Here is a 27,978-nt window from a genome sequence, read left to right on the forward strand (position 1 = left end):
AAGTGGGACACAATCATGAAGTGGAACGACATTTATTGGATATTTCAAACTTTTCTAACAAATCAAAAACTGAAAAATTGGGCGTGCAAAATTATTCAGCCCCCTTAAGTTAATACTTTGTAGCGCCACCTTTTGCTGTGATTACAGCTGTAAGTCGCTTGGGGTATGTCTCTATCAGTTTTGCACATCGAGAGACTGACATTTTTTCCCATTCCTCCTTGCAAAACAGCTCGAGCTCAGTGAGGTTGGATGGAGAGCATTTGTGAACAGCAGTTTTCAGTTCTTTCCACAGATTCTCGATTGGATTCAGGTCTGGACTTTGACTTGGCCATTCTAACACCTGGATATGTTTACTTTTGAACCATTCCATTGTAGATTTTGCTTTATGTTTTGGATCATTGTCTTGTTGGAAGACAAATCTCCGTCCCAGTCTCAGGTCTTTTGCAGACTCCATCAGGTTTTCTTCCAGAATGGTCCTGTATTTGGCTCCATCCATCTTCCCATCAATTTTAACCATCTTCCCTGTCACTGCTGAAGAAAAGCAGGCCCAAACCATGATGCTGCCACCACCATGTTTGACAGTGGGGATGGTGTGTTCAGCTGTGTTGCTTTTACGCCAAACATAACGTTTTGCATTGTTGCCAAAAAGTTCAATTTTGGTTTCATCTGACCAGAGCACCTTCTTCCACATGTTTGGTGTGTCTCCCAGGTGGCTTGTGGCAAACTTTAAACAACACTTTTTATGGATATCTTTAAGAAATGGCTTTCTTCTTGCCACTCTTCCATAAAGGCCAGATTTGTGCAATATACGACTGATTGTTGTCCTATGGACAGAGTCTCCCACCTCAGCTGTAGATCTCTGCAGTTCATCCAGAGTGATCATGGGCCTCTTGGCTGCATCTCTGATCAGTCTTCTCCTTGTATGAGCTGAAAGTTTAGAGGGACGGCCAGGTCTTGGTAGATTTGCAGTGGTCTGATACTCCTTCCATTTCAATATTATCGCTTGCACAGTGCTCCTTGGGATGTTTAAAGCTTGGGAAATCTTTTTGTATCCAAATCCGGCTTTAAACTTCTTCACAACAGTATCTCGGACCTGCCTGGTGTGTTCCTTGTTCTTCATGATGCTCTCTGCGCTTTTAACGGACCTCTGAGACTATCACAGTGCAGGTGCATTTATACGGAGACTTGATTACACACAGGTGGATTGTATTTATCATCATTAGTCATTTAGGTCAACATTGGATCATTCAGAGATCCTCACTGAACTTCTGGAGAGAGTTTGCTGCACTGAAAGTAAAGGGGCTGAATAATTTTGCACGCCCAATTTTTCAGTTTTTGATTTGTTAAAAAAGTTTGAAATATCCAATAAATGTCGTTCCACTTCATGATTGTGTCCCACTTGTTGTTGATTCTTCACAACAAAAATACAGTTTTATATCTTTATGTTTGAAGCCTGAAATGTGGCAAAAGGTCGCAAAGTTCAAGGGGGCCGAATACTTTCGCAAGGCACTGTATGTACCATTCATCACAACACATGAAGTTCCCTTCCAGGAAATGAAAGTTATTTGAATTTGAACTGAATGGAACTATAATTAGAATGTACATAGAGACTTAAGACTGTTTCAACTTTCATCCTTGTTGCGTAGCCATAGTCACTGTTATTCTGTTCTGTATCCTGGCTGAGAGCAGCTCTCTGAATGACTGGAGCAATGGAAAGGGTGCTATGGAACTGTATATCATGTGCAACATTGTATGGAAACATTGTGTACTGGAAGACATGGAGACCCGCACACTGTTGAAAAAAAAAAAAAAAAAACTAAGGCTTGTTTATTTAAACATCATGGTGCCCAAAAAATTAAGAAAGTTCATAAATGAAAGGTGAAAACCAAACACCAACATTTCGGCCTCAGGCCATCATTAGTATAAATCATCATCACACACACCTGGCTTCTATTTCAAGGATCATTTTATATGTCATATGATCAAGCAAGAAAACACATCAGAAAATCGATGAATCTGGACCTAGTAGCCTCCAGAGTGCCACAGTGGTCTAAGGCACTGTAAATCAAATCAAATTTGATTTGTCACTTGCGACAAATCCAACCATGTAGACCTAACCGTGAAATGTTTACTTACAGGCCCTTAACCAACATTGCAGTTCAAGAAATACAGTTAATAAAAGATTTACTAAATAAACTATAGTAAAAAAAAAAATCTAATCAATGAAAATGTAACACAAGAAATGTACATAACAATAACGAGTCTATATACAGGGGGTACCAGTACAGAGTCAATGTGCAGGGTTACAGGTTAATCAAGGTCATTTGTAAAGTGACTGTGCATAAATAATAGACAGTGAGTAGCAGCAGTGTAAAAACAAAGGGGGAGGACTAACTTCAATAGTCCAGATGGCCATTTGATTAGTTGTTCAGCAGTTTTATGGCCTGGGGGTAGAAGCTGTTAAGGAGCCTTTTGGTCCTAGACTTGGCGCTCCGGTACAGCTTGCCGTGCAGTAGCAGAGAGAACAGTCTATGACTTGGGTGACTGTAGTCTTTGACCATTTTTTGGGCCTTCCTCTGACTCCGCCTAGTATATAGATCCTGGATGTCAGGAAGCTTGGCCGCAGTGATGTACAGGACCGTACACACTATCCTCTGTAGCGCCTTACAATCAGATGCCGAGCATTTGCCTTAACAGGCGGTGATGCAACCGGTCAGGATGCTCTCGATGGTGCAGCTGTAGAACTTTTTGAGGATCTGTGGACTCATGTCAAATATTTTCATTCTCCTGAGGGGGAAAAGGTGTTGTCATGCCCTCTTCACAACTGTCTTGGTGTGTTTGGACCATGATAGTTTGTTGGTGATGTGTCCATGATCAGCTCCTTTGTCTTGCTCACATTGAGAGAGAGGTTGTTGTCCTTGCACCACACTGCCAGGTCTCTGACCTCCTCCTTATAGGCTGTCTCATTGTTGTTGGTGATCAGGCCTATCATTGTTGTGTCGTCAGCAAATCTAATGATGGTGTTGGAGTTATGCTTGGCCACGCAGTCATGGGTGAACAGGGAGTGCCGCCCCAGTGTTGAGGATCAGCGTGGCAGATGTGATGTTGCCTACCCTCACCACCTGGGGGCGGCCCGTCAGGAAGTCCAGGATCCAATTGCAGAGTGAGGTGTTTAGTCCCAGGGTCTTTAGCATAGTGATGAGCTTTGTGGGCACTATGGTGTTGAACGCTGAGCTGTAGTCAATGAACAGCATTCTCACATAGGTGTTCCTTTTGTCCAGGTGGGAAAGGGCAGTGTGGAGTGCTACTGAGCTTTCGTCATCTGTGGATCTGTTGGGGCGGTATGCGAATTGGAGTGGGTCTAGGGTATCTTGCATGATGGTGTTGATGTGAACCATGATCAGCCTTTCAAAGCACTTCATGGCTAATGACGTGAGTGCTATGGGGCGGTAATCATTTAGGCAGGTTACCTTCGCTTTCTTGGGCACAGGGACTATGGTGGTCTGTAGGTATTACAGACTCGGGCAGGGAGAGGTTGAAAATGTCAGTGAAGACACTTGCCAGTTGGTCCACAAATGCTTTAAGTACACGTCCTGGTAATCCGTCTGGCCCTGCGGCTTTGGGAATGTTGACCTGTTTAAAGGTCTTGCTCACATCGGCTACAGAGAGTGTGATCACACGGTCTTCCGGAACAGCTGGTGCTCTCATGCATTTTTCAGCGTTGCTTAACTCCAAGCGAGCAAAAAAGGCATTTAGCTCGTCTGGTAGGCTCGTGTCACTGGGCAGCTCGTGGCTGGGTTTCCCTTTGTAGTCCGTAATAGTTTTCAAGCCCTGCCACATCAGATGAGCATCAGAGCCGGTGTAGTAGGATTCGATCTTAGTCCTGTATTGATGCTTTGCTTGTTTGATGCTTCATCTGAGGGCATAGCGGGATTTCTTATAAGCATCCAGATTAGTGTCCCGCTCCTTGAAAGCGGAAGCTCTAGCCTTTAGCTCGGTGCAGATGTTGCCTGTAATCCATGGCTTCTGGTTGGGAAATGTATGTACGGTCACTGTGGGAACGATGTTGTTGATGCACTTATTGATGAAGCCGGTGACAGAGGTGGTATACTCCTCAATACCATTGGATAAATCCCGGAACATTTTCCAGTCTAAGCTAGTAAAACAGTCTGTAGCGTAGCATCCGCGTCATCTGACCACTTCCATATTGAGCGAGTCAGTGGTACTTCCTGATTCACTTTTTGCTTGTAAGCAGGAATCAGGAGGATAGAATTATGGTCAGATTTGCCAATTGGTGTCACGTCCTAACCTTAGTTCCTTTTTGTCAATCGTTGTCTCTGATTGAGAACCATACTTAGCCAGCCTGTTTTCCCACTATGGGTTGTGGGTAGTTGTTTTCCGTTTCAGTTTTTGCACCATACGGGACTGTTTCGATTTTTATTTATTCTCTTGTTCTTTTGTATTTAGTGTTCATTTAATTAAAGGAAATATGAACAGGTACCACGCTGCGCTTTGGTCTACTCCTTCTTCCTCAGACGAACATAGTTACAATTGGAGGGCGAGGGAGAGCTTTGTATGCTTCTCTGTGTGTGGAGTAAAAGTGCTCAAGAGTTTATTTTCCTCTGGTTGCACATGTGACATGCTGGTATAAATTGGGTAAAAAGGATTTAAGTTTGACTGCATTAAAGTCCCCCAGCCACTAGGTGCGCTGCTTCCGGATGAGCATTTTCTTGTTTTCTTATGGCCTTATACAGCTCGTTGAGTGCGGTCTTAGTGCCAGCATCGGTTTGTGGTGGTAAATAGACGGCTTCGAATAATATAGTTGAGAACTCTCTTGGTAGATGTGGTGTAGTCTACAGCTTATCAGGAGTTATTCTACCTCAGGTGAGCAATACCTCGAGACTTGTTTAATATTAGACATCGCACACCAGCAGTTTTTGGAAAATAGACACACACACCTGCCCCTCATCTTACCAGATGTAGCTGCTCTGTCCTGCCTAAACACTGAGAAGCCAGCCAGCCCTATATTTTCCTTGTCGTCGTTCAGCCAAGTCTCGGTGAAACATAAGACATTACAGTTTTTAATGTCCCGTTGGTAGGATAGTCTTAATCGTAGATCATCCAGTTTGTTTTCCAATGATTGCATGTTGGCCAATAATACCGAGGGTAGTGGTGCTTTACCTACTCCTCTGCAAATTTTTACAAGGCACCGCACCCTCCTCCCCCTTTTTCTCTGTCTTTTCTTCACGCTGATGACGGGGATTTGGGCCTTGTCTTGACAAAGCAGTGTATCCTTCGCGTCGGACTCATTAAAGAAAATATCTTTGTCCAGTTCGAGGTGAGTAACCACTGTTCTGATGTCTAGAAGCTCTTTATGGTCGTATTAGACAGTAGCAGCAACATTATGTAAAAAATGAGTTACAAACAATGCGAAAAAACAAACAAAATAGCACAGTCCCCTCCAAAGCCTTGCAGTGCTAGACGCATTCCTACAGACCCGGGTTCGATTCCGGGCTGTGTCACAGCTGACCAAGACTGGGAGACCATGAGGAGGAGCACAATTGGCCCAATGTCGTCCGGGTTAGGGGAGGGTTTGGCCGGCCGGGATGTCTTTGTCCAATTGCGCTCTAGTGACTCCTGTGGTGGGCCGGGCGCATACATACTGACACGGTCGCCAGTTGTACGGTGTTTCCTCCGACACATTGGTGCAGCTGGCTTCCGGGTTAAGCGAGCAGTGTGTCAAGAAGCAGTGCAGCTTGGCAGGGTCGTGTTTCAGAGGACGCATGGGTCTCGACCTTCGCCTCTCCCGGGTCCATACGGGAGTTGAAGCGATGGGACAAGACAACTACCAATTGGATATCACAAAATTGAGGAGAAAAAGGGGCAAAAATATATATATATAAAAAAAACATTATAAATATTAATATCTGTACCTAGTAGAATAGAATGCATGATCTAGATCATATACAAAAGCGGACAGAGAAATATCATCAACTATTGCTTTTACATATACCATATGAACAATGTGTACTGTACACTGTGTGACATGTGCTCCCTATCTCCCACACTCTCTCTCTCTCTTTCTATTGCCCTTTCTCTCTTTTATCCACACTCTCTGTCTGATTCTACCTGGTTGTAAAGATGCTCCTATATGAATGTTCTGAAGATAACCAACACAATTTCACTTTCTCACTTCTCTCATTAATTATATAGACCTGCTCAGCTTTGATGCATCAAAGGTGGGAAAGGTACAGTAATGGGAAATCAACCAAGGTCCTCTTCTAAGAGACTCTAAGTAGATGACTGTCCCAGAGTAGCGGTGCTTTAACAAAAGCACCCTCACAGTAGTGGAGAGAGCTCTCAATGCTGCAGAGCAGAGAGGGATGGAGAGTGGAACAGCTCTGTGTTGTAATGTGAGCGTCCACTCAACTCTCACTCAGCTGCTCTCAACCTTCAGTACAGCAGCACCACTTCAGTCAGGTGCAGTCTTAGTATTTATTAGGATCCCCATTAGCTGTTGCCATGGACAGACCTCTCCCCATCATAGCTTCTGTTGCGTCATGACATGTTTTGACCATGTCAGTTTACAATCTCGGGAAGGGTTTTCTAAACTCGGCCCTGCGGCCTCCCAGAGGTGCACATTTTGTATCGATGATGAGTAGATTATTTGAATCAGCTATGTAGAGCTAGGGCAAACAGCAAAGCATGTACCCGTGGGAGGTCCCAGGACCAACTTTGGGAAACCCTGATCTTGGGTTACACCAAGCAGTTTAGTCTTTTCAACTTGTTCAATTGCCACATTAGTTTAGCGAATGATTTATTGCAAATACAATGATTTTAGTTTTTGATATATTTAGGACTAGCTTCTTACTTGCCACCCATTCTAAAACTGAGTGTAGCTCTTTTTTAAGTGTAGCAGTGATTTCACTTGCTGTGGTAGATGACGTGTATAGTGTTGAGTCATCCCAGGGGTACACACAGGCTTTACTCAATGCCAGTGGCAGGTCATTAGTAAAAATGTAAAAAAGTAAGGGGCCAGGACAGCTATAAGTAACTCATGATCTGTGATATGGCAGAGGATACTACTAGCCTACCTGGTTTAAATAAAAGTTAAATTATTATTATTATTATTTTAATTCTCAATTTACAGTATGTTTGCCAATAACCTGTGCAGCCAAACTTACTTGCCATTTTGCCTCGTCCGTCTGTAACATACCATTTATTTTATTCCTCATCAATCCAACTGGAAGAAACTATTTCATAAACACGTCAAGTGCGGAAAAAGGTTGCTCCTCATTACAAACAACAGACCAGCAAATATTATTTACATCTTCAACATAGGAATCACTACCCAACCCCTTGTATGATCTCGTATACACAATTTTAGGCCCAACTTAGTTTTTTCTAGATTATGCCTACTATATTATGATCACTACACCCGATGGGTGTGGATACAGCTTTAGAGCAGATTTCTGCAGCATTAGTAAAGATGTGATCAATACAGGTGGATGATTTCTTTCCTGTGCTATTTGTATATACCCTGGTAGGTTGACTGATGACATGAACCAGAATGTAGGCAGTGGTTACAGTTTGAATATTTTTCTTGAGTTGACAGCTTGATGAAAACCAGTCAATATTTAGGTCACCCAGAAAATACACCTCTGTCTTAATATCACATTTCAAGCATTTCACACATATTATCAAAATCCAGAATTTTTGCACTCGTGGTCTACAGCAAGTTCCCACAAGAGTAGGCTTTAGGTGAGGCAGGTAAACCTATGGCCATATTATTTTAAAGGTATATGACTCTGAATATATACAGCAACACCTCCCCCATTGTCGTTCCTGACTTGTCTCTAGATTTTATAACCATATGTTGGTACCACTGTATCATAGCAATTATCTAAGTGAGATTCAGCGATAACCAGAATATATGAATGTTATCTGATGTTATCTACAATTTACTGATTTCATTAACCTTGTTTCTAAGGCTACATACAGCGCCTTCAGAAAGTATTCAGACCCCTTCCCTTTTCTACATTATTTTAAGTTACATCGTTATTTGAAATTTGATTGAATTGTTTTTTTCCCTCATCAATCTACACACAATACCCCATAATGACTAAGCAAAAACTTTTTTATTTTTTATATTTAAAACAGAAATATCACATTTACATAAGTATACAGACCCTTTACTCAGTACTTTGTTGAAGCATCTTTGGCAGCAATTATGCTCTCAAGGTCTGTCAGGTTGGATGGGGAGTGTTCCTGCACAGCTATTTTCAGGTCTCTCCAGAGATGTTTGATCAGGTTCAAGTCTGGGCTCTGTCTGAGCTTCTCAAGGACATTCAGAGACTTGTCCTGAAGCCACTCCTGCTTTGTGTTAGCTGTGTGCTTTGGGTCGTTGTCCTTTTGGAAGGTGAACCTTCACCCCAGTCTGAGGTCCTGAGCGCTCTGGAGTAGGTTTTCATCAACGATCTCTCTGTACTTTGCTTCGTTCATCTTTGCCTCAATCTTGACTAGTCTCCCAGTCCCTGCCGCTGAAAAACATCCCCACAGCATGATGCTGCCATCCCCATGCTTAACCGTAGGGATGGTGCCAGGTTCCTTCCAGACGTGACACTTGGCATTCAGGTCAAAGAGTTTAATCTTGGTTTCATCAAACCAGGGAATCTTGTTACTTGTGGTCTGAGAGTCTTTAGGTGCCTTTTTGCAAACTCCAAGCGGGCTGTCTTTTACTGAGGAGTGGCTTCCGTCTGGCCACTCTACCATAAAGGTCTGATTGGTGGAGTGCTGCAGAGATGGTTGTCCTTCTGGAAGGTTCTCCCATCTCCACAGACAAACTCTAGAACTCTGTCAGAGTCACCATCGGGTTCTTAGTAACCTCCCTGACCAAGGCCCTTCTCCCCGGATTGTTCAGTTTGGCCGGGCGGCCAGCTCCAGGAAGAGTTTGGTTGTTCCAAACTTCTTTCATTTAAGAAAGACGGAGGCCACTGTGTTCTTGGGGACCTTCAATGCTGCAGACATTTTTTGGTACCTATCCCCAGATCTGTGCCTCGACACAATCCTGTCTCGGAGCTCTACAGACAATTCCTTCGACCTCATGGTTTGTTTTTTTGCTCTGACATGCCGCATAACTGTGAGACCTTATATACACAGGTCTGTACATTTCCAAATCATGTCCAATCAATTGAATTTACCACAGATGGACTCCAATCAAGTTGTAGAAACATCTCAAGGATGATCAATGGAAACAGGATGCACCTGAACTCAATTTTGAGTATCATAGCAAAGGTTCTGAATACTTATATAAATAAGTTATTTCTGTTATTTATATATGTTTTATACAAAAGTTTCTACAAACCTGTTTTCGCGATGTCATTATTGGGTATTGTGTGTAGATTGTATTTATTTAATACATTTTATAATGTAACAAAATGTGGAAAAAGTCAAGGGGTCTGAATACATTCCGAAGGCACTGCATGTTGATATGGGCTTGTACACCTGAAGGACAACATTCTCCAGGTATAGCAAACATACATGATCCACACACACACACACACACACACACACACACACACACACACACACGGCTATTAATGGGGGAGCAAAAGGTACTTGGCTTGGTTCTGAGGAGCCCCTGAGAAACACATGAGTCATTCCATTAACAGGGGGCACATCTACCCAATCTATCTCCTCTGCTGATTAACTGCAGTGTGGTGGGTGTGAAGGAGCGGGTATCTATGGAGAGGCATCACACACATGGGCAATCTTTTAGGAAGAGATTAGCTGACATTGCATCGCCATCTGATGGTCATAGAGGAAAAATGCAATCCATCACCACTTAGGCCTGTGTCAATGAACAGCAGTAGACTACCATAAGACCATTTTATAAACAGAAAGTATTACATCAAACCAGAGAATATTAAAGTGAATTGTAAATCTGCCAATCCAGTCATCATTTGCAGAGTAAAATAACATTGCTATTAGTCTGTCAGGAAGATCAAATCATGAATTATATCATCTCATGAAAATGATCTTATTTGGTGTGACAAATGAGCAGGTAATTAAACACACGCAACATCTTTCACATGAACCTTTACCTTTTGGAGCTGCTATGAATGATCACTGAAGGATGCCTAGCCTAGGGACAAGATGGCGGGTATGCCCAAATGTTTGTCGGATTAGGAGATGGAGTCAGGGGAACCCATAGAGGTTGGTAAGAAGGCGGGCAGGGAAAAAAAGGAAAAAAGTGGAACATATTATGAGTAAATATGGAGTGCTGCAGAAGGAAATTGAATTTGACGAGAGTGAGGATGAAATTAACTGCTGTGGCAGGTGTGGTGGAGACCGCTGAGTTTGAGCCTCCTCCCGATGGTGATAAATATGTTTTTTGCCCAGTGGGACTAAGATATTTGAAGAGAATGGATCCATGTCTTCTGGCTGATCCATATGTGTTGTCAGGTTGTGTGGAGAAGAGGTTGGGGAATGTTGGGTCGGTGAAAGTGACTCGAAGTGAAATCGTGTAGATTTTTTGCATTTCTGCTGTACAGAGGGAGTGTGCGCTCTGCATTACTCGACCTGGGAAAATAACTGTGAATTGCTTTCCTCTCCGGAGCAGGGCAACACTGAAAGGAGTGATAACTGAAGTGGTGTTAAGTGTTGAAAAGGTTCAACTAAAGTTGAAGATTCCCTGTGTCTGTGACGCCCTACGTTTGGTGCGAAGTAGAACCGGTGGGGAGCGTGGCGAAACAGAGGAGTCATTGTCAGTCCTTTAGAGTTTTAATTCAGAGTCTCTACCAGACAAAGTCATGTTAGGATATAGTATATCAGTTATCCTGTTAGAGCTTTTATGCTGAATCCCCTGCTCTGTTTCAGGTGCAACATTTAGAGCCAATTTATGCTTGATCTGAAAATGTGGTCGGTGGCGCCAATGGATGATGCAATTGCGGCAAATTGAGCTCTGTACAGCATCGCGGTGCATGTGCCTCTCAAATTGTACATGATTGGTTGACGGTAGGTGAAGTCGGAAGGTCCTGTGTAAACACAAACTCACTTCCTTGACAATTTCCTTCACAAAAGCTCTGCACTGCTCGGTGAAGCGCAATAAGTATGAATGCACTGACTTATGCAGAGGCCATATCACCATAAATGCTGCATTTACAGGCAATGCAGACTTTTTATGGGCAATGCAGACTTCTTACAGGCAATGCAGACTTCTTACAGGCAATGCAGACTTCTTACAGGCAATGCAGACTTCTTACGGGCAATGCAGACTTCGGATTGACCATGCAGCTTATTTTATGGTCATGTTGCAGCTGTGTGAAGGAGGGAGATTACAAGATGTGGGAAGTGTGTAGGGGGGCATGGGACAGAGGATTGTGTATTTCGATGGATAAAGTAGTGTGTGTAAACTGTAGGGGTGCGAGATAGGCAGGTTGAAGTTGCCAGAGTCAGAATAGTGGAGAGGGTGTCATATGCTGAGGCAGTGAAGAAAGTGGAGGAGGATGGGTCAAATGTGAGGGATCCTGAGAGGATCCCAGTGAGAAGTAGATTTGTGCCAGCACAGAAGGATAGGCCAACGAGTGATATATGTTTCATTAAGGTTGGCTTCTTACCGTTCATAGCATTGGTTATCTACTGTACCACAGAAATGGAACGTCAATTATAGAGAATAGATGTTGTGGTGGCAGCTGCAGAGAAGTATTTGGGTACACAAGATTTGACCAGAAGAGTTACAGGGTGTGTTAAGGAGTGGTGTCCGCCCTCCCATGCCGTTGGCATGGTGCAGGAGCAAATAGAGTCAAAGTATTGGAATGATGTAGTGGTAGTACATGGGTGTATGAGATTTTACTGCAAAGAGTTAATGGGGTGGTGATTTTTATTTCATTAAATAGTGATATATACAGTACCAGTCCAAAGTGTGGACACACCTACTCATTCAAGGGTTTTTCTTTATTCTATTATTGTAGAATAATAGTGAAGACATCAAAACTATGAAATAACACATACGGAATCATGTAGCCACCAAAAAAGTGTTTAAACAAATCAAAATATATTTTTGATTCTTCAAAAAGAAACTCTTTACCCTGATGACAGCTTTGCACACACTTGGTATTCTCTCAACCAGATTCACCTGGAATGATTTTCTTGAAGGAGTTCCCACCAATTCTGAGCACTTGTTGGCTGATTTTCCTTCACTCTACGGTCCCACTCTTCCCAACTCACACTTCCTGGAGGTGTGTTGGGTCATTGTCCTGTTGAAAAACAACTGATAGTCCCACTAAGCGCAAACCAGAGGGGATGGTGAATCGCTGCAGAATGCTGTGGTACCCATGCTGGTTAAGTGTGCCTTGAATTATAAATTAATCACAGACAGTGTCACCAGTAAAGCATCCCCACACCATCACACCTCCTCCAATCTTCACGGTGGGAATCACACATGCAGAGATCATCCGTTCACCTACTCTGCATCTCACAAAGACACGGCGGTTGGAACCAAAAATCTCAAATTTGGACTCATCAGACCAATGGACAGATTTCCACCAGTCTAATATCCATTGTTCGTGTTTCTTGGCCGAAGCAAGTCTGTTCTTCTTATTGGTGTCCTTTAGTAGTGGTTTCTTTGCAGCAATTTGACCATGAAAGCCTGATCACACAGTCTCCTCTGAACAGTTGATGTTGAGATGTGTCTGTTACTTGAACTGTGTGAAGCATTTATGTGGGCTGCAATCGGAGGTGCAGTTAACTCTAATGAACTTATCCTCTGCTACAGAGGTAAATCTCGGTCTTCCTTTCCTGTGGTGGTCCTCATGAGAGCCAGTTTCATCATAGCGCTTGATATTTTTTGCAACTGCACTTGAATAAACGTTCAAAATTTTCCAGATTGACTGACCTTCATGTCTTAAAGTAATGATGGACTGTCGTTTCTCTTTGCTTATTTAGTCACATGCGCCAAATACAACAGGTATTTTGCTTGTAAGCAGGAATCAGGACCTTATAGTGAAATGCTTACATATGAGCCCCTAACCAACAGTGCAGTAAAAAAAAAGAAAGAATAAGAAATAAAAGTAACAAGTATTTAAAGAGCAGCAGTAAAATAACAATACCGAGACTATATACAAGGGGGCTCCGGTACAGAGTCAATGTGCGGGGCCAACAGTTAGTCGAGGTAATTGAGGTACTATGTACATGTAGGTAGAGTTATTAAAGTGACTATGCATAGATGATAACAACAGAGAGTAGCAGCGGTGTAAAAGAGCATCGCAAATAGTCTGGGTAGCCATTTGATTAGATGTTCAGGAGTCTTATGGCTTGGGGGTAGAAGCTGTTTAGGACCTAGACTTGGCCTCTTGGACCTAGACTTGGCGCTCTGGTACCACTTGTCATGCAGTAGCAGAGAGAACATTCTATGACTAGGGTGACTGGAGTCTTTGACAGTTTTTAGGGCCTACCTCTGACACCGCCTGGTATAGAGGTACTGGATGGCAGGAATATTTGCCCCAGTGGTGTACTGGGCCGTATGCACTACCCGATGAATCTGAGGACCCATGCCAAATCTTTTCAGTCTCCTGAGGGGGAATGTGTTTTGTCGTGCCCTCTTCACGACTGTCTTGGTGTGTTTGGTCCATGATAGTTTGTTGGTGATGTGGACACCAAGGAAATTGAAGCCCTCAACCTGCTCCACTACAGCCCTGTCGATGAGATTGGGGGCGTGCTCGGTCCTCCTTTTCCTGTAGCCCACAATCATCTCCTTTGTCTTGATCACATTGTGGGAGAGGTTATCCTGGAACCACACGGCCAGGTCTCTGACCTCCTCCCTATAGGCTGTCTCATTGTTGTTGGTGATCAGACCGACCACTGTTGTGTCGTCAGCAAACTTAATGATGGTGTTGGAGTCATACCTGGCCATGCAGTCATGGGTGAACAAGGAGTACAGGAGCAGACTGAGCATGCACCCCTGAGGGGACCCCGTGTTGAGAATCAGCATGGCAGATGTGTTTTTACCCACCCTTACCACCTGGGGTTGGCCCGTCAGGAATCCAGGATCCAGATGCAGAATGAGGTGTTTCGTCCCAGGGTGCTTAGCTTATTGATGAGTTTTGAGAGCACTATAGTGTTGAACGCTGAGCTGTAGTCAATGAATAGCATTCTCACATAGATGTTCCTTTTGTCCAGGTGGGAAAGGGCAATGTGGAGTGCGATTGAGATTGCATCATCTGTGGATCTGTTAGGGCGATATGCAAATTGGAGTGGGTCTAGGGTTTCTGGGATGATGGTGTTGATGTAAGCCATGACCAGCCTTTCAAAGCACTTCATGGCTACATACGTGAGTGCTACGGGTCAGTAGTCATTTAGGCAGGTTACCTTAGTGTTATTGGGTACAAGGACTATGGTGGTCTGCTTGAAATATGTTGGTATTACAGACTCAGTCAGGGCAGGTTGAAAATGTCAGTGAAGACACTTGCCAGTTGGTAGCACATGATCGGAGTATACGTCCTGGTAATCGATCTGGCCCTGCGGCCTTGTGAATGTTGACCTGTTTAAAGGTCTTACTGACATCGGCTACGAGAGCGTGATCACACAGTCATCCAGAACAGCTAGTGCTCTCATGCATGCTTCAGTGTTACTTGCCTCGAAGCGAGCATAGAAGTAATTTAGCTTGTCTGGTAGGTTAGTGTCACTGGGCAGCTTGTGACTGTGCTTCCCTTTGTAGTCTGTAATAGTTTGCAAGCCCTGACACATCTGACGAGCGTCAGAGTCGATGTAGTAGGATACAATCTTAATCCTGTATTGACACTTTGCCTGTTTGATGGTTCGTCTGAGGGCATAGCAGGATTTCTTATAAGCATCCGGGTTAGAGTCCCGCTCCTTGAAAGCGGCAGCTCTACCGTTTAGCTCAGTGCGGATGTTTTCTGTAATCCATTGCTTCTGTTTGGGGTATGTACGTACGGTCCTTATGTGGATGATGTCATCGATGCACTTATTGATGAAGCCAGTGACTGATGTGGTGTACTCCTCAATGCTGTCAGAAGAATCCTGGAACATATTCCAGTCTGTGCTAGCAAAACAGTCCTGTAGCTTAGCATCTGCGTCATCTGACCACTTCTTTTATTGACCGAGTCACTGATGCTTCCTGCTTTAGTTTTTGCAAGCAGGAATCAGGAGGATATAATTATGGTCAGATTTGCCAAATGGAGGGTGAGGGAGAGCGTTGTATATGTCTCTGTGTGTGGAGTAAAGGTGGTCTAGAGGTTTATTTTCATCTGGTTGCACAATTAACATGCTGGTAGAAATGAGGTAAAACAGATTTAAGTTTCCCTGCCTTAAAGTCCACGGCCACTAGGACTTATACAGCTCATTGAGTGCAGACTTAGTGCCAGCATAGGTTTGCGGTGGTAAATAGAGAGCTACGAAAAATATAGACAAAAACTCTCTTGGTAAATAGTGTGGTCTGCAGGTTATCATGAGGTACTCTTCCTCAGGCGAGCAAAACCTTGAGACTACCATAATATTAGATTTCGTGCACCAGCTGCTGTTTACAAATATACACAGACCGCCACCCCTTGTCTTACCGGAGGTAGCTGTTCTATCTTGCCGATACAGCGTAAATCCCGACTAGCAAGATTTTATCCATGTCGACGTTCAGCCACGACTCTGTGAAACATAAGATATTATAGTTTTTAATTTCTCATTGGTAGGTTATTTGTGATCGTAGCGCCTCTATTTTGTTATCCAATGATTGTACATTGGCTAACAGGACTGATGGTAGAGGCAGATTACCCACTCGCCGTCGGATCCTTACAAGGCACCCAAACCTACGTCCTCGATATCTCCCTCTCTTTCTCATGCGAATGACAGGGATGTGGGCCTTATTGGGTGTCTGAAGTAAATCTTTCGCTTCCGACTCGTTAAAGAAAAAAACGTTGTCCAATACGAGGTGTGTAGTTGCGGATTAGGAGACAGCAGCTTGCAATTAAATATTAGGTCAACCTACAGGGACATGCGGTGTCTCCTCCTGCAAAAGCGATTTTACAGGCATGCTGGGAACATGAGTGAGGACAGAACACAAGCTTTGGGTGGATGGGTAATACTCAGACGAGGGAGATGGGACTGTATGGAAGGGAGTGTAGTTCAACAGTAGCTATTCCTGTAAACCCACCATGGCTACTCTTGCCTCCAGTAGTTGATCTAAAAGTGTTGGAGAGACTACGGAAAGATAGGGAGGGTGTTGATCCATCTGATTTTTTAAATAGACGTTTGGATTCTGTGTATCAGGATTTTGTGGCCCTTTACACAGATAATTAAGAAGATTCAAGGACATGGCGTACTAGGTAAGCATTTGTAGTGCAGGAATGTGGGGTGGCAATCAGGAAACATATTCCAAATCATCTGGCTGTAGATACGGCGGAGCTGATGGCCACACTGTTGGCCTTCCAGTGGGCGGAGAAAGTCAAGCCAGACAGAGTAGTTATTTGCTCTGATTCATGTGCAGTGTTGATGAGTCTGCAGTCCTTTAGCTCATGATGTACTAAAAACCCATGGCAGGATTAGACGAATGGGTATACAGAGAAGAGTTACTTGGGTCCCAGCCCATGTGGGAGTGGAGGGGAACGAGGCAGTTGAAGTACTGTACTGGCTAAACAAGCACTTAGTCATGCGGATGTTGATGTTGTCGTTTCAATGAGCAAAGCAGAGGCAAAAAGCCTAATATGGACAGTGAGTGTACAGAGATGGCAAGAGCTGTGGAATAGAGATACCAATCTCAGACATTTATTTCAAGTACAGAAGAAAGTCGGGGAGGACAGTAGGAATGGACAGAAAAAAAGGAGACTATTTTTACAAAAATGAAGGGTCAGACACAGCCGGTTGAATAAGACTTTGTGATAGGAAAGCATCCAACAGGAAAGTGATTATTACCAGAAAACAGAGATAGTGGAGCATGTATTGATACAGTACGGGCAGCATGAGAGGGAAAGAGAGAGGTTGAGAACAAAATATTTGAGTCTGTATTTTTTAAGAGAAATTGGGCTGGCAGGTAGGATTTAGTTTCTCCCTCCAGTGCAGTAGGTGACGGCAATGAACCATAATTGTGGATGCCAACCGCCGATAAACCCCACCGAAGAAGAAGAAGAAGAAGGAAATTCCGGTCAACTTTCAGAGTTTCGCGCGCGTTCGAATGTCAAACAAAGAACTGCGGGTACATTCAGCTATCAACATTTTCGATTAAATCAATACATTTGCATAACTTCAGAAATGACAACTGCTGATTACGACCAGGCTTCTCTACCGGACTTATTGCCTCTGTACTACCGCCGACTTTTCCCTTTCTCTCAATACCACCGGTGGCTGAACTATGGAGGAGGTGAGTACAGTAAGCTAGCTACTGCTAGCCTCTACGCTTCCGAGTGGGAAGTTCTCTCTCCCCACTCGAACAGTTATTTTATTCAGAATGTTCAAAACTATCGGTTGGTTGTCAGTTAACGTTATGTTGCTAGAAATGAGACAAACATCAACAGCAAAGTTTTTTTTAACGGCAGTACCAGCAAAGGACAGTATAATATGAATATAGGCTAAAACTCTAGTGTAGGTAGCAGAATCGCTGGAGTAACTATTTTATTGGACGTATCAAGAGAAGTGGGAGGATCAGGCGTAACATGGTTTCTCCACAGGTAGAGAATCGCGGTCCAAACACGTAAAAGAAACACCCTATCCCCTCAGCCCCCAAATTAAATGGGCACTTCTGATGACGTCTCATGACTTCTGAAGAATATACACTTGCAGGGCAAGGGAGGAAATAATCATTTTTAAATGGACCACCCTTAGCCTGAAATTCGTCACTTGTTCATCCCGCGATGATTGTGTTTTCAGCCACCGTAAACTTGTGGGTGCTTTATATGCGCTGCAGTCAATTGAGTGCATGTCTACGTATATTAAATATATAATTATTAATATATGCCTACAGTATGATAGGTAGCAAATTAATTAGCTAACTAACGTTAGCCTGCCTAGCTGGAACTTCTGAAGGAAACATTTGTATTTCTACAATTTCCAAAAGATACCCAAACAAAAATATTTAGTTTGTACATAGTAGCGAAATTTCTAACTTATTTGCATTCGTTGTTACTTACACTTGTATGTTGATTTCTCCATTGATGTTTTTAATTTTTCGCTGGCTTTTCTTAGCGGATGTACAATCTTCGCGAATTGAATTATGGGGCGTTTCAGACCAGGAGTGAACATAATTGGTAACTCGCAAAGCCGACTAAAAACGAGGGCTGATGGGCTTACGTTGCCAACTTCCCTTGCTTGACTAATCATTTGGACCCCCCTCCAAGGTGGTGAGGTGGATTACGCCAAGGGCATAAGGCGAGGGTAAGTGGACAAGGGTGTCTCTTAAGTGTTTGGACCGCAGTGGGAGTAGATGGATTTTGTTCCAAAAACTATAATCTGTTATGAAAGGGAAAGGGGGATACCTAGTCAGTTGTACAACTGAATGCATTCAACTGAAATGTGTCTACAGCATTTAACCCAACCCCTCTGAATCAGAGAGATGTGGGGGGGCTGCCATAATCCATATAAATTTAGGAAATGTATTAAAAAAATACTAAATTGATATCACATTTACATAAGTATTCAGACCCTTTACTCAGTACTTTGTTTAAGCACCTTCGGCATCGAGTGTAATTGGGTATGACGCTACAAGCTTGGCACACCTGTATTTGGGGAGTCTCTCCAATTCTTCTCTGCAGATCCTCTCGAGCTCTGTTAGGTTGTTGATTGGGAGCGTTGCTGCACAGCTATTTTCAGGTCTCTCCAGAAATGTTGGATCGGGTTCAAGTCTGGGCTCTGGCTGGGCCACTCAAGGACATTCAGAGACTTGTCCCGAAGCCACTCCTAAGTTGTCCTGGCTGTGTGCTTAGGGTCGTTGTCCTGTTGGAAGGTGAACCTTCGCCCCCAGTCTGGGGTCCTGAGCGCTCTGGAGGAGGTTTTCATCAAGGATCTCTCTGTACTTTGCTTCGTTCATCTTTCCCTCGATCCTGATTAGTCTCCCAGTCCCTGCCACTGGAAACATCCCCACAGCATGCTGTCACCACCATGCTTCACCATAGGGATGGTGCCAGGTTTCCTCCAGATGTGACGTTTGGCATTCGGGCTTCATCAGACCAGAGAATCTTGTTTCTCATGGTCTGAGATTCCTTTAGGTGCCTTTTGGCAAACTCCAAGCGGGCTGCTGTGCATTTTACTGAGGAGTGGCTTCTGTCTGGCCACTCTACCATAAATGCCTGATTTGGTGGAGTGCAACAGAGATGGTTGTCCTCCTGGAAGATTCTCGCATCTCCACAGAAGAACTCTGGAGCTCTGTCAGAGTGACCATCGGGTTCTTGGTCACCTCCCTGACCAAGGCCCGTCTCCCCTGATTTCTCTGTTTGGCCAGGCGGCCAGCTCGAGGAAGAGTCCTGGTGGTTCCAAACTTCTTCCGTTTAAGAATGATGCAGGCCACGGTGTTCTTGGGGATCGTCAATGCTGCAGACATTTTTTGGTACTCTCCCCAGATCTGTACCTCGACACAGTCCTGTTTCGGGGCTCTACTGACAATTCCTTTGACCTCATGGCTTGTTTTTTGACATGCCGCATAACTGTGGGACCTATAATTGACCGCTCTGTGCCTTTCCAAATCATGTCTATTCAATTTAATAAAAAAAGTGCTGTTTGAATGAATATTTACGCGCCTGCTTCTGCCTACCACCGCTCAGTCAGATACACGCTAGATAATATCTAGTAATATCATCAACCATGTATAGATAACTAGTGATTGTGATTGTTTTTTATAAGATACGTTTAATGCTATCTAGCAACTTACCTTTGCCTGTTACGCGAATGCAGTAAGCCGTCTCCTTGTGGAGTGCAACGAGAGAGAGGCAGGTCGTTATTGCGTTGGACTAGTTAACTGTAAGGTTGCAAGATTGGCTTCCCCGAGCTGACAAGGTGAAAATCTGTCGTTCTGCCCCTGAACAAGGCAGTTAACCCACAGTTCCTAGGCCGTCATTGAAAATAATGTGTTCTTAACTGACTTGCTCGTTAAATAAAGGTATAAAAACAAAACAATTTTTTTTAAACAAATCGGTGCCCAAAAATAACGATTTCCGGTTGTTAAGAGAACTTGAAATCGGCCCTAATTAATCGGCCATTCTGATTAATCGGTCGACCTCTACTCCACATGCTTAATTACATCACTTTTGTTTTGAGCCGCGTTCACAGTTGGCTTTGAACAGGGCACCTTCCAAAACAAATGCAATCAACTTTCACCCAGTGCAAAACACGCCTAATAGAATCTCCTCACTAGATTACTGGGGATATTTTGTCTCAAATTTCCAACAGCATAGGGCATTGTAAGGATTTTAACAGCTTTGCAGACAATGACATTGTGCCCCATGCCTCTGGCATTTTTTGACTGAAACAGTTTTGCCCCTCCAACAACACACTTGCTATCTAGTTCACAACCAGTCAAGTTTAATGGTTGAGGACAACTTCTTTTGCAACCCCTCAGTGACAAAGAACTACTTCCAGAATCGAGAGTTCTCCTTCACGTTGAAGGATGACATCTACGTACGATATCAGTCGTTCAGCACACAGAACGAGCTGGAGAAGGAGATGCAGAAGATGAACCCGTACAAGATTGACATTGGAGCAGTCTACAGTCACAGGGTGAGGATCCATTACCCACTGTCTGGATCTGACCACCACTTACTCACATACTCTTGTTCTCTTCTCCCTTTATCTCTCTCTCTCACACACACACACCTCTCTCTTGTCACTCAAGTGTCCATTCTATTTTTTTTCTTCTGCCACCCTCAGCCCAATCAGCACAACACAGTCAAGTCTGGATCCTTCCAGGCTCTGGAGAAGGAGCTGGTGTTTGATATTGATATGACAGACTATGATGACGTCAGAAGCTGTTGCAGGTACTTGATCACATTAGCCAGAAAGTGTCTGTAGTTCAACCATCTTTATGATTGTAAAGTTGTGGAGTATGTTTGAATGTACAACAGATTATAATTTGGAGATGATAATTTTTGAAGTTTTGGGGATCTGGGACCGTTCATCAGCTGTCTTGTCTTGCAGTGGTGCAGACATCTGCCCAAAGTGCTGGACTCTGATGACCATTGCCATCCGTATATTGGACCGAGCCCTTCGAGGTGAGTCAGAAAAACGGTTAATTTTCACAGGATTAAAAGAGGTTCAAGACAAGAGCTCAATCTTTCTATTGGTCATTTTACAAAATTGTCTGATGTTGATTAATTTTCATTGTTACCTGTGTTTGTTGATTTTTTTCTGGGGTGCTCCAGATGACTTCGGTTTCCGGCACTGCCTGTGGGTGTACTCTGGCAGGAGAGGGGTGCATTGCTGGGTGTGTGACGAGGCCGCCCGGAAGCTCTCTGTGGCGGCACGCTCTGCTGTGGCTGAGTACTTGAGTCTGGTCAAGGTAAGACCACTTCTCATGACATCATAACCCACTCTAGGCTAAAAGAGGTTTCCAACAATCAAGGGTTATACTCTTCTTGGCTATATTTTAATGGATTAGTAGACTCAATCACATGCAATATTTGATAGAGGTGATGCGGGAGCCTTACATTTATCGACTTCTGTTCATTTGAGTCAAGAAGTTCTGAGCAAAGAAATGCTAACAATCATAAGATCAACATCATCAAAGTGATATCAACACTGGAGATTGTCACACAAAAATTATATTCTTCAGGGTGGAGATGAGACGGTGAGGAAAGTTGTGCTGTCAGACCCAATTCATCCATTCATCACGTAAGATCACGTTTCAGAGCCATACTTGTATCCTTGTTAGCTGTTGTGGGTTCTACTAGTTGAGAAAAGGACCATTAGTTTAAGTTGTTGTTTAACTGTTAAAGGGCAGAATCATGTTGAATTTTGACTGACAAGTTGACCTCTAACCCTCATCTCCCCTCCAGGGAATCCCTGACTGTGGTGGAGCACTACTTCTCCCAGTACGCTCTGCTGGGACAGGACATACTGGGTAGCAAAGAGGCTGTAGACAAAGTGCTGGCTCTTTTACCTGAAGATATCCTTTTCCTCTGTGCCACTTTTCATATGAAATGTGGCGTGCATACAGTACATACACTCAGTGGCCAGTTTATTAGGTACCCCACCCAGTTCAAGAAAATAGATCGCTCCTACAGACGATGAGTCACATGGCCATGGCTTGCTATATAAAGCTGGCAGACAGGCATCGAGGCATTGTTACTGTTCGGTTGAACGTTAGAATGGGCTAAACGAGTGACCTAAGCGACTTTGAGCGAGGTATGATCGTCAGTGCAGGTTCCAGTGTCTCAGAAACGGCCGGCCTCCTGGGCTTTTCACGCATGTCAGTGTAGGCTTTGCCAAGAATGGTGCGGATATCATTTATTTATTCATTTTAAATTTTCCTGTTCCGACAGGTGCATGATAATGGCCCATTCTAAATACAAACACATTTTGCACATATTATTTAGTATATGTGAAGACAAGATTAATTTGAAAAAAGTGTAAATGGTGAGGATATTATCACTTGTGAATGATGCACAGCGCATGCATTTTTCAGCAACTTTTTAAAATCATAATCTCATACATCATGTTGCCTAGCCCATAGGCCTATATCTTTTGCTAACGTTTATATCACAACTAAAGTGGCCAAATAATGCCAAACGTAGCCTATAGGCAGTGGCGTGAAGTACTGAAGTAAATATACTTGAAGTACTACTTAAGTAGTTTTTTTAGGGTATCTGTACTTTACTATTTATATACTGAAAATAAATATCAACGCAACATACTACAATTTCAAAGATTTTGCTGAGTTACAGTTCATATAAGGAAATTAGTCAATTTAAATACTTTCATTAGGCCCTAAATCTATGGATTTCACATGACTGGACAGGGGCACAGCCATGGGTGGATCTGGGAGGGCATAGGCCCCACCCACTTGGGAGCCAGGCCCAGCCAATCAGGATGAGTTTTTCCCCACAAAAATACTTTATTACAGACATTAAAAACTCCTCAGCACTCCCCCTCAGACGATCCTGGAGGTGAAGAAGCCGGATGTGGAGGTCCTGGGCTGGCGTGGTTACATGTGGTCTGTGGTTGAGTCCAGTTGGACGTACTGCCAAATTCTATAAAACGGCTTATGATAGAGAAATTAACATTACATCTCTGGCTACAGCTCTGGTGGACATTCCTGCAGTCAGCATGCAAATTGCAAGCTCCCACAACTTGAGACGTTGTGTGACAAAACCTCACATTTTAGTGGCCTTTTATTTTCCCCAGCACAAGGTCCACCTGTGTAATCATCATGCTGTTTAATCAGCTTCTTGATATGCCCACCTGTCAAGTGGATCTTGGCAAAGGAGAAATGCTCAGTAACAGGAATGTAAATACGTTTGTGCACAAAATTAGAGAGAGAAAAGCTTTTGGTGCGAATGGAACATTTCTGGGCTTCTATTTCAACTCATGAAACATGGGACCAACACTTAACATGTTGAGTTTATATTTTTGTTCAGTATAAAACCAAATACTTTTTTAATTTTACTCAAGTATTTTACTGGGTGACTTTTACTTGAGTGATTTCCTATTAGGGTATCTTTTTACTTTTACTCAAGTATGACAATTGGGTACTTTTTCCACCACTGCCTACTGGCCCAAGACCCCTGGAACATGTTTGGAAAGCCCATAGTCTACAGAACCTAGTGAAACTAGACCCAGTCATTGCGCAATTGAGTGTGAAAACACTTTTTTTTTTCAATTGTATTGTTCTTACCATAGCCTCAGAAAGTAAGGGCGCTGAGGGTGCTGCATCGCCCCCTTAAAAAAAATCTGAATTTATATATACATACTGGAAGTCGGAATTTCACATACACCTTAGCCAAATGCATTTAAACTCAGTTTTTCACAATTCCTGACATTTAATCCTAGTAAAAATTCCCTGTTTTAGGTCAGTTAAGATCACCACTTTATTTTAAGAATGTGAAATGTCAGAATACTAGTAGAGAGAATGATTTATTTCAGCTTTTATTTATTTCATCACATTCCCAGTGGGTCAGAAGTTTACATACACTCAATTAGTATTTGGTAGCATTGCCTTTAAATTGTTTAACTTGGGTCAAACGTTTTGGTTAGCCTTCCACAAGCTTCCCTCAATAAGTTGGGGCCCATTCCTCTTGACAGAGATGGTGTAACTGAGTCAGGTTTGTAGACTTCCTTGTTCGCACACGCTTTTTCAGTTCTGCCCACAAATGTTCTATAGGATTGAGGTCAGGGCTTTGTGATGGCCACTCCAATACCTTGACTTTCTTGTCCTTAAGCCATTTTTTCCGCAACTTTGGAAGTATGCTTGGGGTCATTGTCCATTTGGAAGACCTATTTGCGACCAAGCTTTAACTTCCTGACTGATGTCTTGAGATGTTGCTTCAATATATCCACATAATTTCTCTTCCTCAAGATGCCATCTATTTTGTGAAGTGCACCAGTCCCTTCTGCAGCAATGCACCCCCACAACATGATGCTGCCACCCCCGTGCTACACAGTTGGTATGGTGTTCTTTGGCTTGCAAACATCCCCCTTTTTCCTCCAAACATAACAATGGTCATTATGGCCAAACAGTTCTATTTTTGTTTCATCTGACCAGAGGACATTTCTCCAAAAAGTATGATTTTTGTCCCCATGTGCAGTTGCAAACCGTAGTCTGGCTTTTTTATGGCATCTTTGGAGCAGTGGCTTCTTCCTTGCTGAGCGGCCTTTCAGGTTATGTCGATATAGGACTTGTTTTACTGTGGATATAGATACTTTTTTTTCCCGCACCAAAGCACGGTCATCTTTAGGCGACAGAACGCGTCTCATTCCTGAGCGGTATGACTGCTGTGTGGTCCCATGGTGTTTATACTTGCGTACTATTGTTTGTACAGATGAACGTGGTACCTTCAGGCGTTTGGAAATTGCTCCCAAGGATGAACAAGACTGGAGGTCTACAATTTTGTTTCTGAGGTCTTGGCTGATTTCTTTTGATTTTCCCATGATGTCAAGCAAAGAGGCACTGAGTTTGAAGGTAGGCCTTGAAATACATCCACAGGTACACCTCCAATTGACTCAAATGATGTCAATTAGCCTATCAGAAGCTTCTAAAGCCATGACATTTTCTGGAATTTTCCAAGCTGTTTAAAGGCACAGTCAACTAAGTGTATATAAACTTCTGATCCACTGGAATTGTGATACAGTGAATTATAAGTGAAATAATATGTCTGTAAAAAATTGCTTGTCATGCACAAAGTAATGTCCTAACTGACTTGCCAAAACTATAGCTTGTTAACAAGAAATTTGGAGTGATTGAAAAACGGGTTTTAATGACTCCAACCTAAGTGAATATAAACTTCCGTCTTCAACCTTATGTATGTATATATTTTATTTCCCAAAAGTTGTGCCCTGGGCCTTTACTAGTCCTGTATTTTGCAACCCCCCCTCTGAAATGGACTACATTTTCTTCATATGTTTCTTTAGACCCGTCTAAAATAAATTATGTATTTACTGTGATGGTGTAGGCTATATTAAATTGATTTATTAGACTTTTAAAAATGTAGATGTTTTAAAGGTCCACATCAGTGGCTTGGAGGCTATGCGTTGAAGCCAGAGATTATAAACATGTTTATTTTAATTAACGGTTACTGTAAGACTGGCAGTTACTTGAATGACAATCACCTACTGACAAAATGTCATGACCGCCACAGCCTTCGGTGCGACAAACAAAAAACATCCAGTCAGTGGCAGTCCTGTGGGCGAAAACAGCTCGTTGATTTAGGTTCTAAGAGTGGCAATAATCGTTCAACTTAACAGGTGGGCCACAAACCGGCAAAGGATGGCACAGTACAACAGTGGTGTGCAGAATGGCATCTCGGAACGCGCAATTTGTCAATCCCTGTCACAGATGGGCTGACGAAGCGGCTCTAGTGGGCACCCGATCACCAACACTGGACATTTGAGGAGTGGAAAAACATTACCTGGGCCAACGAATCACGGTCCTTGTTGCATCATGCTGATCGCAGACTCAGGATTTGTCCATGGCCCCATCCTGCCTAGTGTCAACAGTACAGGCTGGTGGTGTAATGTTGTGGGGAATGTTGTCCTGGCACACGTTAGGTACCTTGATACCAATTGAGCAATGTTTCCATTCCCCAAAGAATTTCAGATGTTCTGGAGGCAAAGGGGGGGTCCAACCCGGTACTAGATGGGTATACCTAAAAACTGGCCAACAGTGTTCTGTGTGTCACAGTTTAGCAGGTTTTGTGATATATCATTACATGTTGAGGGAGAACATGCCTATCCTTAGCGGAGACTTCACATGTCAGAAAGAAGCTGCTGCAGTACTTCCAGACTGAAAAGAACCCTGTGATGCGCTGGGATACACTCAGAAGTATGGCCCAAGACAAACGCGTAGGTGGCCATGATCACACAACACTGCAATAAAGAGTGACATAAGCCCTGTTTGAACACAGTACAACAATGTGGTGATGTCAATGGCAGCCAAGCATGCCCTTATGAAAACTGCTTTTTTCAACCAGACGACTGCCAAGAAGGGCCACTACTTTGAGATGGAGATCATGCTTCAGTACTGTTACCCTCGGCTGGATGTTAACGTCAGTAAAGGAGTCAACCACTTGCTGAAGAGCCCCTTCAGCGTCCATCCCAAAACAGGTGAGGAGAAACTCATGAAGTGCAAGACTAACACGTTGAACCATGACAAACATTTAACCCAAATGTTGCCTGTGAGAGAAACAGTCAGGATGCTTCTCATCCAATTGAGGGAGATAATCTTTGGATGTCAGCCCAACACGCAACACCTTTCCTCTCTATGTTCCTTACCTCCCCACAGGGCGCATCTCTGTTCCTATTGACCTGAGAGAACTGGATCGCTTTGACCCCTTTGAAGTGCCCACTATCAGGTAAGCCCACAGTCAGTTTGTCATAATAACTTTGTAAAGAGCTTTTCAAAAATGGTATTCCCAAAGGGCTAAACAGAAGGTTTGTGTTGCGTCTGTAGTGTTCTCTGTTGGTTTTCTCACCGATCCTGTTGTTATATCTCCTTGTAGTCTGATCTGTGAGGAGCTGGATCAGCCCAAGACTGAAGAGGAGCAGGAGGACACCATGGAGAATGAGAATAAAAAAGAAGCAGGAGAGCGGCGGAAGATGAGAGGTAATTCAAAGAGACCAGTGCAATTCATTACTAAGGGAGCCAAGGGATCTGATATGCGTTTGTTCATTGCACGTTGATTTGACTAACAAAAGCTTATTGGTTTCAGATTACAAACGAACAAGCTTGGCAAAGTATGTGAAACTGTTTGATAATTTCTTGGAGGGGATGGCTCACTCAAGGAAAGGGGAGGTTCTTAAAAACAGTGGTGAGTGTAATTTAAATCCTTAGTGGAAGAAGACAATTGTTAGCATGGACATTTCTAAAAGATTTGATGATCATGGCCTTATTTCTCAATTTCTTTTCAGATCTTCAAAAGGACTTCTAACCCTGTGCGGTGTCCAACAATAGTTGTCTAATCTTAAACAAGCATGTCATATTAGTTGTTAATCTGACATTTAAAAGATGAACACACATTACATATGCACTGTAAGCAAATGGTTTCAGTCTGAGAATTGTCATGCAAATATATTACTCTATGAATGATTGAAAATATCAGTTGTGCAAACTTTTATATGGCTTATTGTTTTCTCATTAAACTGACTTTGTCCTACAGTTTGTCAACCTATTTTGTGTCTTAGTATTGCTGTAGTGGAGACCAACTGGATCTAGTCAGTTCCATCATGGCACGTGCCTTGCCTAATAAATCCAACTGATACCAATCGAGTCTGAAACAAAGCACTGCAAAAACTTGGAAAGTTTCCACACAAGCCAGAATGTATAATACAATGATATTT

General features: G+C 43.2%; 1 protein-coding gene across 1 annotated transcript; it reads left to right on the forward strand.

Moving 5' to 3' along the window:
* Positions 1-17,079: 17,079 nt before the first annotated feature.
* Positions 17,080-27,796, forward strand: LOC139368761 (DNA primase subunit 1). Its single transcript, XM_071108078.1, has 13 exons — positions 17,080-17,365; positions 20,552-20,709; positions 20,860-20,966; positions 21,127-21,200; positions 21,351-21,487; positions 21,761-21,819; positions 21,984-22,093; positions 26,393-26,484; positions 26,613-26,745; positions 26,924-26,993; positions 27,141-27,244; positions 27,351-27,449; positions 27,550-27,796. The coding sequence occupies exons 1-13, from the start codon at positions 17,080-17,082 to the stop codon at positions 27,567-27,569; spliced, it is 1,449 nt and encodes a 482-aa protein (XP_070964179.1). The 3' UTR covers positions 27,570-27,796.
* Positions 27,797-27,978: the final 182 nt, after the last annotated feature.

Source organism: Oncorhynchus clarkii, chromosome 16, assembly GCF_045791955.1.
Source record: "Oncorhynchus clarkii lewisi isolate Uvic-CL-2024 chromosome 16, UVic_Ocla_1.0, whole genome shotgun sequence".
In the NCBI taxonomy this organism is placed as follows: domain Eukaryota; kingdom Metazoa; phylum Chordata; class Actinopteri; order Salmoniformes; family Salmonidae; genus Oncorhynchus; species Oncorhynchus clarkii.

What these genes read in the sequence shown, in the direction of transcription:
- LOC139368761 (XM_071108078.1), top strand. Translation starts at nt 17,080, where the DNA reads ATGAACCATAATTGTGGATGCCAACCGCCGATAAACCCCACCGAAGAA. An exon ending in CCAATTCATCCATTCATCAC is followed by an intron (nt 21,820 to 21,983) that starts GTAAGATCACGT and finishes TCTCCCCTCCAG; the next exon opens with GGAATCCCTGACTGTGGTGG. An exon ending in GTATGGCCCAAGACAAACGC is followed by an intron (nt 26,485 to 26,612) that starts GTAGGTGGCCAT and finishes TTTTTCAACCAG; the next exon opens with ACGACTGCCAAGAAGGGCCA.